This window comes from Anabrus simplex, chromosome 4 (genome assembly GCF_040414725.1).
Source record: "Anabrus simplex isolate iqAnaSimp1 chromosome 4, ASM4041472v1, whole genome shotgun sequence".
NCBI lineage: Eukaryota > Metazoa > Arthropoda > Insecta > Orthoptera > Tettigoniidae > Anabrus > Anabrus simplex.
In genome coordinates, this window is record NC_090268.1 from 297,174,728 (window position 1) to 297,191,546 (window position 16,819).

Genomic DNA, 16,819 nt, shown 5'->3' on the forward strand with positions numbered 1-16,819 from the left:
GCTTAATTTTAATGAGTTTTTAAGGGGGTTGTGTCGGCGACAGTTTCTGGAATTTTCGTTTCTCGTTATGGCCAAAAAATATAACAAACGTTATCTCGAAGTGTTCAGATGCACCTATAAATTTCCTTTCATTTTATTGTCCGATAAAGGAAACCACTGTATTTTCTCGCGTAATTAAGGCCCTTGCATAATTTACGTATACCAATATTTTTGGGTCCAAAGTGGAGAAAAAGAGGATGTTCACGTATTTGATGCACCCACAACTTCGGACATCCATCACGCAGCTCCGAATGCTTTTCGAAAAAAAGATGCCAAATACTCAAGTAGCAGGATTCCTATTGCGAAAGCGGGCATTCCCTGTTCCAAATATAGGGTAATGCTATTATTAGCCGGCAGGAAATCTCACCACTAGTTTTTCGAGTGTTTCGGGTGCAGGACATTCTGTGATATCAAAATTGTCAGTCCGCAGTGTTCGAGTAATACTTTACAAAGGTGAAAAATGAGAGTATCCTCCTAATTCAATACATCATACTGCATCATACAAACTCGTGATCAATTACGGCGAAACATACGGGAATAGGGCAGCAAGTATTCAGTGTCCAATTCAAACGTGTGTTACCGCCGCAACAGAAGTGCACTTCAAGTAGCCAACAAGTTTCGCATAGCATTTCGCGGACCAAAAAGCGGCAAATTTCTGCAAGTAGAGGAGGATCTGCTTAAGTATAGTCTGATTTTGTTACGCAACGTTGGATAAGCCGTTTCTCACAAAATGCTGTATTTTAAAGAATGAGAAATAACCGCTGCACATGGAATCTGTGTCTGATTTGAAGGTTAGCAGAGGTTTCGTTAATTTTATGAAGGGAAATGGACTTTCTCTTCGCCGAAGAACAACATTATGCCAAGAAATGACGAATGATTTTAACCATTTCCATCGCTTTGTGATTGAGAAGTGTAAAGTGAAGGAATATTTGATCTCCCTTACAGGAACCGTCGGTCAGACGCCAATCAGTTTCCATTGCCACAAAGTCGAACAATCGATAAGAAAGGAACATACAGTGTTATCGTGCACGCTACCGGAAGCAAAAGAACGATGTACTACAATGCTTGCTGTAACAGCTGATGGCAGAAAGCTTGCACCTTACCTTGTTCTAAAACTAAAAATAATGCCTAAAGCAAAATTTCCATGAGTGATCCACATTCGTATTCAAGAAAAGGGTGGATGGACACGCCACTCGTACAAGATTGGATACGAACAATTTGGGGTAATGTAGCAGGATCCCTTCTTCGATGCCCGGCCCTTCTCGTGTTGGACAGTTTTCTTTTTTTTGCCGGTATATCAATGTTATGACATTATATGAATTCTACTTTTATTGGTTCATGTTTATTTCACTTCAGGTCTATTGTCAGCTCGTAATGGGAAGAATATTTTCCAGTGTCGGTACCTCAAATGCACGTGTATAACTTACCTGATGTACCCTATTTGACTTTTCAGAAAAAATCTCACTCCTGAATTTTACGCCAAATGACTATAACCGCAAATGAGTTGAACAATTGTGTTTATATCATATTTGATGTATCTTTTAAATGTGAATGAATTGTTACTCTGTAAATATCTGTATTTCTTGAATAATTTATGCATCCGAAGTTTTCGCCCATATTTTTCGTCAAAAATGCGTTAATTAGTGAGAAAATACGGTATTATGCATTTTGTTGCATGTGTCTGTGTGACATAAGTATTATTATTCGTATGTAAGTGTCATAAATGAGAATGATTAGGTACCTACATTTTCTTGTAACCATTTTTATGTTTTGTTAGTTTAAGATTTTAAATTTAAGTGGTCAGTTCACTACGTAACTGTAGATATGTATGCCTTTTATCCTGACCTTTTTTTTCACCTAGACTGTGGTGGAATATATGTGATGAAATCCAAGAATTAAAAAATCTTCGTATTTTTGGTTTCTAAAAGTTGGCACGTATGCAATGTTCATATACTGTTTCCTTCATATGTCATATTTCTTTTCATTTGCAAATAACCTTCATATACACGTTGACTTGACACATAGAATTCTGTAACCATCATCTATCTACTTGATTATTCCGCTTCTTCTTAATCAATTTCCGTTTCACTTCACATTATTCTTATATCCTCATATAATCCAACTATGATCTATCTCCATCTTACAAGATATTAACCCTTATTCACTCGTAATATTAACCATTATGTCGTTACAGATCTTATAATTCACCTATGATAACCACATCATTTGATTAAATGTCATTGCACACGCACTTACTGGTTATATATATCTATATGTTCTAAATCTGTCTGTACATTGCTCAGAATTTGAAAAGAATGCTATTTCTGTATCGCTTATGCCTACAGTAACAAGGAAATGCACTTCTTACTTTTCCGTAATTTATGTATGTATGTACATACACACATCACGAGAAAATGGCTGAAGAGAATTTAATGAATATCGGTCTATAAAGTTGGGAGATGAGCCACTGGTTTTAGGCTATAAATTATTTTATTCACGCTGAGTGAAATGGTAGTTTAGGGGAGGCCTAAAATTTAATTCTCAAATATTTATATTATTAGTGCGCCTATCAATAAATACTACATAACTAAAGTTATATAGAATTACATTTCCGATCATTTATGTCCTATATATTTTTACCATACCGGCTATGATAACACAGATATTCATGAATTTGTATTTTTGTTGCTAGGTCCATATCAGCGCCGAGCCACGAGAAAATGGGTTAACAAAATTTAAGTCGTGTTCAAATTTAAAAAAATGGAAATTTGGCCTGGACAGTAAGGGAAACTGGGTGTAATTGTATAGTACAGTGGCGTTATTAGACACATATAGTTGTAAAGTACATCATGTTTTTGGCTATTTTTGTTGCAGATAAACTGTTCGTATAATTTAGTTTGAACCACTTTTTGTAATAGCCAACTGTAAATTTTTTGTAAATATTGTTACCTAAATACATTATTAATAATTGCTGCACTTATAGCTGTGTTTTCTCTTCCATGAACGTCATTTTCAGCAGGTACTGGAATTTCTTTGCATGCTCTTCTTGCAGCGAACACAGTCTCATCTCTTTCAGGGACCTCATCTACTGCATTTACAGCTATATTGTGCAAGACGAATGCTGCACCTGTGGTTGCTGGAACACAAGCTAACTACACTCTCAGCCCCGTACTGAGACAAAGAAACCGTATTTTCACAACCCCAAATGTTCTTTCTATTGCTGACCTGTTCCTTTATGGGCTCGATTATAAGCTACTATAGTTAGGGACCTGAGTCTAGCATCACAAATAACTTGGACATTTAACGAAAACCACCCGTGACGATTCCTATAAACCTCTGCGTTAATGCCGCCAGGAGATATTATAGGTATGTGGGTAAAATCCATAGAGCCTATAACAGCAGGGAAGTGTTTCACATCAAAAATCACGCATGATTTTCCTCACGTCATTTTTTTTCAGTAGGCATTTTGATAAACTCGTGTTTCACTGCAGCAATAAGATTAGATACGCGATGAATGGCTATGCAGACTGTTGCTGTGTCTACATGCAGTAAATCACCAATGACTAACTGAAAACTTCCTGTGGCAAAGAATCTCAAACTTAGTAACAACATGTGCATTGGAATTGGTAGGTTTTAAGTAGAATATCACGCAACCTGAGTTCTAGCTGTTCCACGGCATCTTTTCCCAAGTGATCCCTCAGTTTTAACTTATCACTCAATTCTCTCATTGGATTGGTAGTTACCCGTATAATAGGGTACGGTGGGATTATGCACTGTTTTGCTTCCTTGCATTAAAGTACCATTTGAACGTAGAAATTACATTATAGCCTGCTTGTTGTCGGGGTGGATTGTAATTGCCAGATGTAACAGGAAACACAGTAACAGTTATTTAAACACTAGCTTACAGTGAAACTTTTAACATTTGATTTCAGGAGCAACTTCAGCAATCAGCAGAGCATCTTCTGGCGATTGTAGATGCCAAGCCAAAGGAAATCGTCGGTACTACTTATGCTAAGTTAAAAGAGCTGGTCGCAACAATTCAGGGTTGTGGTTATTTTGACCAGACGGCTGATGAGGCTACAGAGGAGCCAGTAAATGAGGTAAGTGCAAAAAATTATCTACTCACTCTATTGTTTACAAGTTCTATTTTTAGTAAAAAGGAAGCAAAGTCATCTCTGTACAGGCCATGAAAGCCCTTGGAGGGGTGGAAGGTAAAGGCTTCCAGTGTCCGTAACCTCGGCACTTGATGGCGTAGAGTGGTTAGCTGTACGCCCGGTCGTCTTTGCCCCCCCCCCCCCAGGAATTAACCTGCTACTCATTTTTGGTGTAGGCTGAGAGAACCTCAGGGCCATATGCACCTCCGGAAGTGGAAATCTCGTTTCTTAAATTTTACAACTTCCTGACAGGGATTCGAACCCACGTCCTTTCGGGCAAACCGAGCACGCCTTTACCACCTCGGCCAGGCAGCCCCTCCATTTTTAGTATGTAGTTTTCCGAAATTTAGGTAGATGTGTATACCTTTTTATGCATGTTAAAGACAAAGAAAAACTATATCACTCTTTCTCCCAAAGAAATTCTATGAAATGCTCAATTGTAAACTTGAAATACACTCGCTGGCAAGAAAATCAAAAACACTATGCGTTTCAGACAAAATTTAGTGTTTGTCCATTTGAAACCTTTTAAAGCCAGAAATTGTGTGCAGCAAGTAGGGGCATGAGCATCAGCATAAGGACGGTAAGTACGAGGTTGTATGAATGGGATTTAAAATCCGAGGGATCACCACAGGTCCTCTGCTTACATTTAGCCCATTGGAGAAGTTTCAGCACAATAATTGATAAACATTAACTAACAGTCTTGCTTCTAAATCTGGTCATAATTGCTCTTTTACCTGAAAACTCAGCAAGGGCCATGGCATTAATGGAGGACGGGTGCAGCAGACGTTATAGGGTCATCTTGTTCTAACATTTGCAGAACTGTTTAAAGGAGCAGAGAGGACAGACAATCTACACCAGGAGGCCCGGTTCTGGTCATACGAGAAGCACTGTTTAGCGCGATGATTGCTTTCTCGTAATGCAAGTTTTTCGTGATCGACACACCAGTTGTTGAAGCCAGAAATTGTGTGCAGCAAGTAGGGGCATGAGCATCAGCAAAAGGACGGTAAGTATGAGGTTGTATGAATGGGATTTAAAGTCCGAGGGACCCACCACAAGTCCTCTGCTTACATTTGAGCACCGTGCCTCTTGTATGAAATTTGCCAACGCCCCTTTCAACTGGATTTTGGAGCTCTGTGCTGTTTATGGATGAATCCATTTTCTGTTTGAGAGCACTGAGTGGAGGGAGGAGTGTATCAAGAAGGTCCAAATAATGTTATTCACCCTGTATTTTCTCTGCGAGGACACCGTTCAGTGGATGTTCTGTGATGGTATGGGCTGGGATTACCACTGATGCGCACTTGGAGCTTGTGTTTGTCGAGACTGGAAGTCTGACAGCCCACTGTTATATCGGAGACTTTAATGGATCACGTGGTGCCTTTTGCACCTGTCATCAGCATGAACTTCATCCTAATACAGGACGGTCACCCACATGTTGTGTTTGTGTATGTGAATACCTGGATGAAGTCTGAAATGAGCGCATGGTGTGGCCTACCCGTAGTCCCGAGCGAAACCAGATAAAGCATATCTATCTGGGATATGCTTGAGAGACTTGCTAGGAGTCGTTCCTCTGACACACTGGCTCAACTTTGGGCTGCGCTCCAGAGAACATTAGAGATTGCATCTTGAGCATGCCTGATCGAATCACATTTGTAATTGCAGCTGGAGGTGGTAATACCCGTTACTCATGAAATGGAATTTTTTTTAAAACATGTGGACAAATGGACTGCATACGAAATGGTGCAGAGCTGTAGATTTGGACATTTCCAAATTTGTGTTTGTGGACTGTTGTGTTTGTCACAATGTTTCTCAATTATTGAGCGGAAACTTTTAAAATGGTCTATTAATTTAAAATACTGTTACAACACAACAGTATAACAACCAGCTCTACCTTGGTGTCTCCAAAACTTCCCAATCGGTAGTAGTTTGGCAACACAGAACCTTCCAAGAAACTACAGAAATGAATTACTTACCACTAGGTCCAAAGACAAGGAAACATGCAAACCAAAACTCGGTCCTAGAGGCTATGTGAATCAAAACCAAGAGAACGTACGGACAAAGGAAAAGACAACTTAAAAATTTAAACTAACTTTAATGAATCAGTATTTCAATTATCAAAGAACAGTAATAACCTTCGGACTTATAATACGATGATTAAAGGAAATGAAGAAAATGATCACACTAAAAGAAAAGGTAACTTGGGTTGACCCTTAAAAATATAAGAAATAATCCTTTGGATCACAATCCTTGAAAACCAAAATTATCAATCAATTAAATTAGTTGAGTAGCGGTGAATTAAATAATGGTAAGCTGAGACTTCTTTCTCGACACTTCTGATATGAATTCAGTGAAATAACCGAAGGGTAAATTAATGTTACCAAGTTTTAGGCGAAAAGAACCAAATCATCAATAAATTAAAACATAGGAAAAGAAGGCGTATTTCAATTTTAGGGTTAGTAAATCGGAGAACAGTACGAGCCCACACACAGGATCAAAGATACAATCGACAGCCATCAGCTGTTTTATCAACACAGGGAATCCAAATTAGTTTACAACAGTTCCCATAGAAACGAATCGCGTGTCACGATTAAAACATGGCTTCCAACCATTATCAGATAGACATCGACCAAACAACTCCAACTTGCCGATTTTCATCTGTGATCCACCGAATAATGCTTAACTAAATGTTACAAGAAGGTTTTGAAATGAAAATTTACACACACATAAGAAATCTGAGTCCCAGTTTTAAGAAAAATTATATCTTATTAACACCAGAGTATGGGCTACCGGGTGATAAAGGGAACTCCTCTTGATAACAGTAGTTTAAAACATACTCGCAATTCGAATCTTTTAACTTGTTCAGTCCAAACCAAAAATCTTGAGCATTGTGGAAGATACCTCGGTGGGAAAGGATATTCATGCAGATTTCATCATGCAGTTTACTTACAATTTCCCCAAAGTAAATATGAGTTGATAAACAAGCCACAAATCCTACTAGAATTTGTGGCCGGTTGGCCAGGGGTCTTAACCGGGGTCGAAAATCCACCACATCTCGCCTGTCTTTCTTCTTATTGATTAGGGTTCTTTTAATAACCAAGTATCTGGGACAAGCTTCCAAGACCTTTGCTTCACGATCTCAAACAACAACTGGAAAAACAAAACAACCACGCACATATTGTCGTACTCGATCGTTAATTGGCCGAGCTACGTTGTACTATTACGCGGCGGTCACAGATGGCAGTAGAATGCAGTTCAGGTGGCACACTCAGTCAGATAACCACTGCTCCTTATGAATAGTCTACAATTCCATCGGGCCTTGAACGACTTTTAAATAATTTTCAAATCCATGCATACTCGAAATGCGTGATACATATGCATACGCCATAAATACATTGCCACGTTGTTGTAATGTCTATTATATTTTTATCAGATTTCAAATAATGGAATGCATTAAATTTTGTCTGAAATACATAGTGTTTTGCTTCTTTTTGTGGTGGGTGTAGCTTGTAAATTTGACTGTTCCGAGGTATCTGTGGAACAGCAGAGGTGAAAGAAGGTGCGGGCTGAAATAAGTCTCAACTACCAAATTAAAGTTAATTTAGAACTTTAACAAAGGTTATATTTTCTTTTTCAAAATTAACAAATGACAACAAATAACAAAAGTGTAACAGGTACCAAGTAGCAAATCAACAAATTAAGAAATTATAGATTACAGTCGTTACAAGTTTTGGGGCTTCGAGCCCCGTTTTACATTCCTTGAGCCCTCAGCTCACAACTAAAGGGCAGAAAACCCCTTCATACCAAGGAGCAATTGCCCCTAATTAGAATGTCAAGCCTCCTAGAGGCACGCAGAGATCAAATTTGGAAAGAGCAGTCCCGCTCTCAAGGTTACAAGCCTATCAAAAGCCACAACAAACTTCACTCCTAACTGCCCTCAAGGCACCCATACAGTGAAACAGGGGTATCTTGTACCCAACCTACAGGGCCTTCACATGAAGAAAACAAAACTTTGAGTTAATTAAATGGCCCCAAAAACCAAATTGACTGGAGGCATAGCTTGCACTCCAACATGAAACTTCTTAAAACCTAGGTGGCACTCGGCCAGTTATACAGGGGCTAATCCCATACTAGGGAGGTGACTAGTTGGCAAATAAGTTTAAGACTTTAAGAAGGAAGAGAAAAATGGTTACGAAAACATAGTCGCCTCAAATTCAAAATGAAGGGGAGTTCGAGAGGGTTACTATCCCAAATTGCGGCTAATTTACATGAATACAGTAAGGTTTACATTAAAAAGGATTCGAAACTTCCCCCGCGGGTTAAAACTGCTGAGCTAGCAAGAAATGAAGATGTTAACAGGCCATTACCTTGTAGATGAACTGCTGCTTGGAGAAAGAGGTGCTTCCCGCCCCCTGCTATATATGTTCACACACTGCGAAAGATGTTACAGAAGTGGCCCCGAGACCAGAAAATCAGCAGTTTTTATACCCTCGTGGAAAATTCGAGACCTTTCAAGAATGAAAAAAACACACCCCTTCAACTTTATTGGTAGACTAGGAATTACACATGGAAACCTGAGGAAGAAAGCTATGATTGGAGGAAAATTAATTAGATAAATTAATGATTGGTTTAATTCAAAACTGGCGGAAAGAGAAGGGTTATACTGCCAACCCAAAAAATGACTAAAAGAAATTTAACAAAGAAAAAACTTATGAATACCTAATTTCTTCAAAAAAACAGTTCCTTCACTTCGCACTAGGGTGCACAATTATAGTTCTTAAGTAGTGCCATCTAGAAGAGAATGTCCACACTTCTTGCTACAGAGTAAACAAATACAAATCAAAATAGACATTATTCAGAACACTTCAAAATTTACAGTAGAGACATCTTCCGAGAAACCTTTGATTTAATACAGATTTTAAAGTTCAGAGTTTCTCCTGTAGAGGGGTTTCAACTGGCGCAATATTTGAATTCGCGGCATGGAGGTGTACTGCCTGGTACATTGACTATCTACAATAACAGGTAGACGGTGCCAGCAGTGGAAAGAGTAAGGCTTGCCGGTCATCACCAAACAAAAACCTTGCACAAATGTAGCTACATGGAATGTTTACATTAAGTTAAGACCTGTTACACTAGAGAATATCAGTGTAAAAATTGAAGCAAGAAAGTACCATGTTAATGTACTTTGCGAGACAGGATGGTTGGGTCAAGGTGAATTGTGTAACAAATGTGGTGTGGTACATTCTGGCTGGCTGAGATGCCAAGGAGGGGTTGCCTTGCTTCTCGGTAGAAAGACCGCCGCAGTTCTTAAAGGATGTAGAGTTAGGAGTCTTAAGATGATGGTAAGACTGGAGGTTTCACCAGTCAACTCGGTCATTGTATAAGTATACATGCCAACCTCCAGTGTTGGTTATAAAAGTAGTGGAAGAAGTATACAAGGAATTCCAGTCCCCTCTTGAACTTAACTGACGACTGAGGAACAGTTTGATTCTCATACGTGCCTGGAATATGAGAATGCTGTAAGCCCCTGTGTGAGCAGTTTTGGTCTAGGTCAGCGAAAGGACAGTGATCAAAGGTTATTAGGTTTGTGGGTAAAATTTGATACTTTATTAATACGGTATTCAATGTTCCTAAACACTGCCTCTATATATTGTGCCCTACAGACTCCAATACACGTCAAGAGAATGCTGAGAACGTATCAGAAGTCCTGGATTCTATTCCACAAAAGTATGGTCTTGTTCATTACAAGTTACTGGTGTGGGTTCTTGTAATGTATGGAGTTGTACATTTCTGTTCCACAAAAGATTGAAAGTCTCTTGTGTATTATCAGTGAATTGTTAAAAGTTTTACAAGTGACGACATATCAGATAAACATACTAGGTCATAGCCTGAATCAGCTGTTGATCTTCGTATCCCATTCGTTGAATTAGATTATGCTTGCCTAATTTATCGTAATATCGTATTTTAAGGTACCTTTCGCGAGCAAAGATTCAAAGAACTAATATTCCTGTGAATTTCTTAATACTACGATGTTGTTCTTCAGTTTATTTCTTTGATATAAAATTACCAGTACTCCGTTATCTTCACCCATTCTGTTCTTCCGTCATCCTCGCATATGTTCCACGATAGTCTGACATACCTCGGTCTGTCATTAGGAATCAGTTGCCGCTAATAACGATGTTCGGCCGCCAAACTTAATTGTTACGAAATTGCAAACTCTGCATGAATTGTTAAAATGATGTCAAGAGAAACTAAGTTATTCATTTTGAAGTAAATAGAAAGAAGGAAATATATTCGTTTTGGTGCATTCAGCAAAAGTCTGAAACAAGACAAAATAAATGGTTGGATGGAAATATTTGACTTGGGAAAAGCTCGTGGAGCTTTTGAGGGGAAAAGTTGGACGTAAGATATTCTGCTCATTAATGATTCCAGGAATGTCCTTGGAACATGTTTGTTCAGTATTTTCAGGCCAACGAACAATTTGAGGAAATTTTATATCATTTATTGCAGATACCACAGACTGTATTGACCTACAGACAGAAGATTTTGCCATCCCATGCATATCTGCAATACCATGGTACTGACCACCATTTCCTAGCCAATGTAGTGTTGTTAGTAACTGTTGTTTGGCAGAGACAAATTTCTGTTCGTAGGATGTTTTAACCTATGCCCAATATCTATCAAAAGTTCTTCCACTTGTATTGTGCTTAACCTAAAACGTTCATTGTATTGAAACAGTGTTAAACTGGAAGTTTATTCTTTCCCTGTACAGATAGTTTTCATTTTCATCACTATCACTACTACTACACCACATATTTACCAAAATGTGTCTATAATAAGCATATTTAAATAGCACTAGTACATTTATGTATGAACATCCTTTCACTGGTAGGGAATACTTCCCAATTCACTAGTAAGTTATAAGTGCTGGTACTTTCGTGGAACACACCCATAAAAATTCGCTGGTAATTTGTAAGTATGGAGTTGTAAAGTACAGCTGTAGAAAATTCTTTTGTGGAACGGAAAATCTGGTATTCGTACTAGTTATTACTGAATATACTTGTAATGTACAAGACCGTACTTTTGTGGAATAAGCCCCTGTAGTATCGTAGAAATAACTATGTTTGTGGGTCGGAAATATTGGCACATAGCTTACCATAATGTCCTGTCCTCTTCGGCATCAGGCTGCACAGTCGATGAGATCCATGGAAAATGTTTGCATGACTTATAAATGAAATTAAGCGGAACTGGAGATATGCCTAGGGCTTTAGTTTACACTTTTGTGAGTATCCAAAAATGACTTAAAACCAAAATAACAATTTATTGCAACATAAAGGTTGATGTGAAATAAAAATAGCAAACATTTACCGTTGAATAGTTATTTACATTAAGACTTGTACAAATAATTCTTCCGTGAAGTTGCAAACTCAATCTTCATTCTGCGTTCACCGGCGAGAATTCTCATTTGAGCTGGAGTGGTGTCTTGGCTTGGACAGACTCGATTGACTCATGAAACTAGACTTGAACAGAATACACATGCGATTAGGGAGGAATCACTTCGCATTACTTACTTTATCAATTCCCCTGTGTAGGGAAATATTTACATTGCACTACAGGACTGAAGTAACCCATTCCACAAAAGACTTAAAATCTACACATGCAGACATCACAGCTCACCCAGCTGATATATGAATACGAGACCCCCTCTCATATCCATGCAATACCTCTAAGAGTAACATTTATGCCGACGAAAGAAAACAAATACAATGACAACACACGGAACACTACCTGCATCTTCAACCACCTGTATTAGATGTACAATAATAAAATGCAGCGGTTCTTGCAGCTTACAAATATAAGAGAGCGCTTTGTGTCAAGCCTCCCTGCTTTGGGCTATTGACCTCCTTCCTGTATGAGGGGAGAGACTCGCAAACCAAAACAAATGACATCACAAACAGCTCTACCCATTCCACTCACCTCTCCAGACGTGGCTACACATCATGGCGGTAGCCATTACGATTGCCATTCAGACCCTCATAAATCACAGACCTGGCCGTCTGATCGTTCACTCTCTGGCCCTTTTCAAATTCTGATTATTTTCTTTCATAGCATACACGCAAACTAAGAGGCTTATCTGCCTGGCCATTTCCATATCATTATGTATCGTGAAGTATAAATTCTCATATATAATAAAAGTCTTCCGGGCTGTTATGCCGTGGTCCACTCCTCTCGCTTCTCCCAGACGTTTAGACTATTGCTGCGGTAGTCTTCTTCTGTGGCGTCGTGTAGATACGCTCTCCTGTATCCCGCTGGCGACTGCGAAAGTTGTTTGGGAAGCAGCTGTATTTATATGTAAGTGTGTGGCCTCCAATTGGTTCGCGTTGTGCAATCAGACATCTGATTGACTATTTGAAAGCACGACCTCCGATTGGGTCGCGCCGAGCAGCCTGACATTTGGTTGGCTATCTGAGCACACGACCTCTGATTGGTTCGCGCCGGGCATGGATTCTGACTGGGTCGCTCCGAGAAGTCTGTCATCTGATTGGATCTCGGAGTGCACGACCTCCGATTGGGTCGTGCCGAGCAATGGATCCTCTGGTTGGTTGACTGTAATGTCCCTGATCTTAGTAAACTTCGGCCGTACGTTATATAAAGGGGTGTACCAGGCCTTGCTGAGTTTCAGTCCTTCCTCCTTTCTATTAAAGTTATCCTGATGTTTATGTATTTAGATTGCTTCCCTGTAGAGACGGGCGTGAAAGTGGGATGTTGTGGCCAGTATGTCAGTATCCTCGTAACGGATCTCATGCTTTCCGTCAAGCAGTGCATGCTCCTCTACTGCTGATTTGTCGTATTGCCCCAAGCGACAATTCCTTTTGTGCTCCGTCAGGCGAGTATTGACACTTCTGCCAGTCGTGCCAATATAAACAGCTCCAGAGCTGCACGGTATCCTATAGACCCCAGTAGATGTTAGAGGGTCACGTGGATCTCTGGCAGAACGTAACATGTTTCGTTGCTGTTGGGTCGGCTGAAAAATGGTTTTAACTTCGTGACGTTCAAGGAGCCTCCCAATGCAATCCGTGACGTCCCGTACATACGGCAAATAAGCGATACCTTTCTTCCTGGGTTCTTCTCGCTTACTATTCGCTGGCTGTCTTCTGGGGTGGAGTGCTCTCCTGACCTCTTGTACCGTGTAGCCATTGGTTTGTAAGGCTAGATCAAGATGCCGTAGTTCCTTCTCGATGTACTCTGGTTCAGAGACACGAAGGGCGCGATCCACCAAAGTCTTCATCATGGCGCGCTTCTGGTCAGGATGGTGATTCGAATTTTTGTTTAAGTATCGGTCTGTGTGTGTTGGTTTTCATTATACTTGATGCCCTAGGGATCCATCATTCTTCCTCTTCACCAGCACGTCCAGGAAAGCTAATTCTCCATCCTTTTCCTTCTCCACAGTGAATTGTATACGAGGATGAATACTGTTCAGATGTGTAAGAAACCCGTCAAGTGCCTCCTGTCCATGTCCCCATATTACAAAAGTGTCATCCACAAAGCGGAACCAACAGCTGGGTCTGCAGGGCTTCCTCTTCAAAGAAGTCCATATAAAAATTAGCAATAACAGGGCTAAGTGGGTTTCCCATGGCAACACCATCTGTCTCTTCATAAAATACATGTTTCCATTGAAAAAATGTCGTCCTAAGTACATGTTCAAATAAAACTATTGTCTCCTCGTCAAAGAGATGTTGAATATGTTCAAGAGTATCCTTGATTGGTACCATAGTGAACAGCGAGACGACGTCAAAACTAACGAGTATATCCCCCGGTTGTACTCGCGAGTGTCGCAATCTGTTTATGAAATGGGCCGAGTCTCTGATGTGTGAGTCCTTAGTCCCTACGTTAGGTTTCAGCAAGTTGCTTAAGTATTTTGCGACTTCATAAGTTGGAGAGCCAGTGGTACTAACGATGTATATTCGCACACAATAAAGCAGTTCTGCTGAGCTCTCTGCAGGCCATTCAATATCATACACTGCATCTTTATCTTTTGCATAACCACGCAACCAAGGCTAACCAGCCAAGCCACCTATGGGCTAATCAGACATTTCTTTATCTGGTCTGGGCACCATCTCTCTGGACTCTGTGGTCCGCAGTTCAAGTCACGCTCATGTCTAAGACAATACTGGAGGAAATTATTGTGATGACCCTTCTGACTACAAAGCTGACATCAAATTGTGATAACTGCATCTGTAATTCATGCTCATGCAAATTTCTCTATAAATAGCTCACCTAACTCGCAAGGTCTGCCTACTGATGTTACTGGACCATACAGGTCTCTTTCCTTTAATGATCTTACACTGCAAGCCCTATCCCCAAAATAAACCACAAATCTATTTACACCAACAACACAAATCCAATCTACGTCTGGGTACAAAATATAATCTAACACTCCCTGAAAGAAAACTACGTTATCTACGCATGCAAGTCCTGAGTGTGAAAAATACATCATTCTTGCCTGAAGGGCTTAAAATAATTATTTAAGAAAACTACGTTATCTACGCATGCAAGTCCTGAGTGTGAAAAATACATCATTCTTGCCTGAAGGGCTTAAAATAATTATTTACAAACATCTACGAAGCTAGCCTATCCCTAAATTATGCATAAAATCGCAATGATCCTTGGCTGCCGGCTCCTTCACGACCATGTTGATCCTCGTTCTTCTTCTCCCGGCAGCACCTTTTGTCTTCTTACACCCTCTCGTACATCTGTGATGCACAGTGGGATATCAGCGCTTACTGATGAGTGTACATACGGTCTAACATTAACTGCAAGGAAACGCTGCATTTGTGTATGTACGTATTCAGTTACTATTGCATAGCACCGTTGTTCTTGTCATTTTCCTGATGGAAAGTTTTTAAGCAAATCACAGTGCTCAAATGCACACGCAACTCTGGTAGCAAATTATAGAGAAAAGTTCTATACTAGTTCATCCTTCCTCCTGCTAAGCTTACTACTGTTAGTGCTATTCACAATCACTGTTCTAGCTTCATCTAGCTTAGCTCCCTGTCCATCTGCACATTAATTTCTGTCCACTGAAAAGCCCAATTAACGAGACAGATACGGAACTCGAATGTGAGTGAGGTAGACTTCTGTAACGAACAGTCTCGCCACTCGCAAAGTACGATATCCCACTAGATTAGTTACAGTGGAACCTCGATTATCCGTTCCCGGAAAATACGTTTTCCCGGAATATGCGTTCAAATTACGTGGTCCCGCGAGCATCGTAATTAAATCACGTTGTAAAAGTCCCGCATTATCCGTTCCTCGAAGAAACGATTTCCCAGATCAACCGTCCAGAAATTCCAGTCCCATCAACGCTAAATCCTCGATCAATCGTATTTTAATAAACTGTATCTCACGAAAGGACGGCTATGGCATATTTACGGATCTTAGCGTTAACGCCCCGTCACTGCGATAATTAAAGCAACTAGCCTACCTTACTGTACTGGTACTGGAAAAGCGATCGGCGGTGAACTTGCATAAGGGACGATCTTAGCATCGCATTCGGGTGGTATTGTTTAGAGAATCTCAGAAAATCATAAAGCAGAGAGTGGCCACAACAACTGCAAGGAGACACGGCAGATTTCGACAGCTCTGCTTGAAGACGGAACGAGTTTCGTCAAATGTTCGCACTTATAAAACGTCCATATTATGTCCAGGGTTAGATGTTTATATTTTAACATTTTTTTCGGTCGTACTGCCGAAGAGGTTTTCGGCACTTTGCTCAGGGCACTGCAGAGTAACTGGGCTTTCAGGCAGGAATCGAAACTGCTCCTTCTTAATACAAATTCAGTATTTTTGATATTATCGTACATGATTTTGTTAGCGAGACCAAAATAGATGTTGCACATTACATTAAAAAAAAGAAAGCCATGGGAGGTCTTGGGATTGCCTATTACTGTTTAGATCCTAATGAAAGACTGGGAATTTTACGTTTTCGTGTTAAAATACCAAAAACCGCAGTCGTTTTATTTGCGCACGTTACATTTTAAATGGTTGGTAGGCCTACCTATCATTTCAAACTCGTACTGACGTGCAGCGAGCGCGCTTTCCAGATGACCTCAAGGTCACAAATAACCGTAATTTCTGAAGTTTTGATATTTCTTTTATCTTTCCTATTTGATTGGATTTGTGACGCGCAGAGTGGAATATAATGCATTCGAGAACTTTTAAGAATCGATACTTACATTCGAAACGGTCTTTGTTCAACATAACCTTTAAAAGTCGATGTAGGCCTAATTTGCGCGGTAACCGGTACGAGATTTCCAGAAACTGACTACGGTACGAACAGTATACCGGAGACCAAATTACAATGAAAGATTAAGAAATGAACGGATTTCGCCATCATTTTGGCTGCTTTTGTATCTAATGTGCTTTATTTCATTAGATGAGAGAATTAAAAACTACTTGTGGTCGATTGTCGTTTGGCTTGGCGTTATTAGATTTTTCGAAGAGTTTGGCTAGCCTAATCAAAGTTGCTGAACTGAAAGAAGTTTTCACGGGAAACTGACGAAGATTCCCCTGTAAAACTGAATATAAAGTATCGAGATTTTGAACTCGCGTACCGGTAATTAATGCGGTTT

The 16,819-nt window shown here is 39.9% G+C and overlaps 1 protein-coding gene across 3 annotated transcripts in view; it reads left to right on the forward strand.

Moving 5' to 3' along the window:
- Capr (Caprin) overlaps positions 1–16,819 on the forward strand; it is a 220,663-nt gene that overhangs the window by 43,153 nt on the left and 160,691 nt on the right. For all 3 annotated transcript variants that reach the window (XM_067145615.2, XM_067145617.2, XM_067145616.2), the window contains exon 4: positions 3,972–4,139. In XM_067145615.2, coding sequence (XP_067001716.2) covers positions 3,972–4,139 — 168 coding nt within the window. The remainder of the gene's footprint in view (positions 1–3,971; positions 4,140–16,819) is intronic.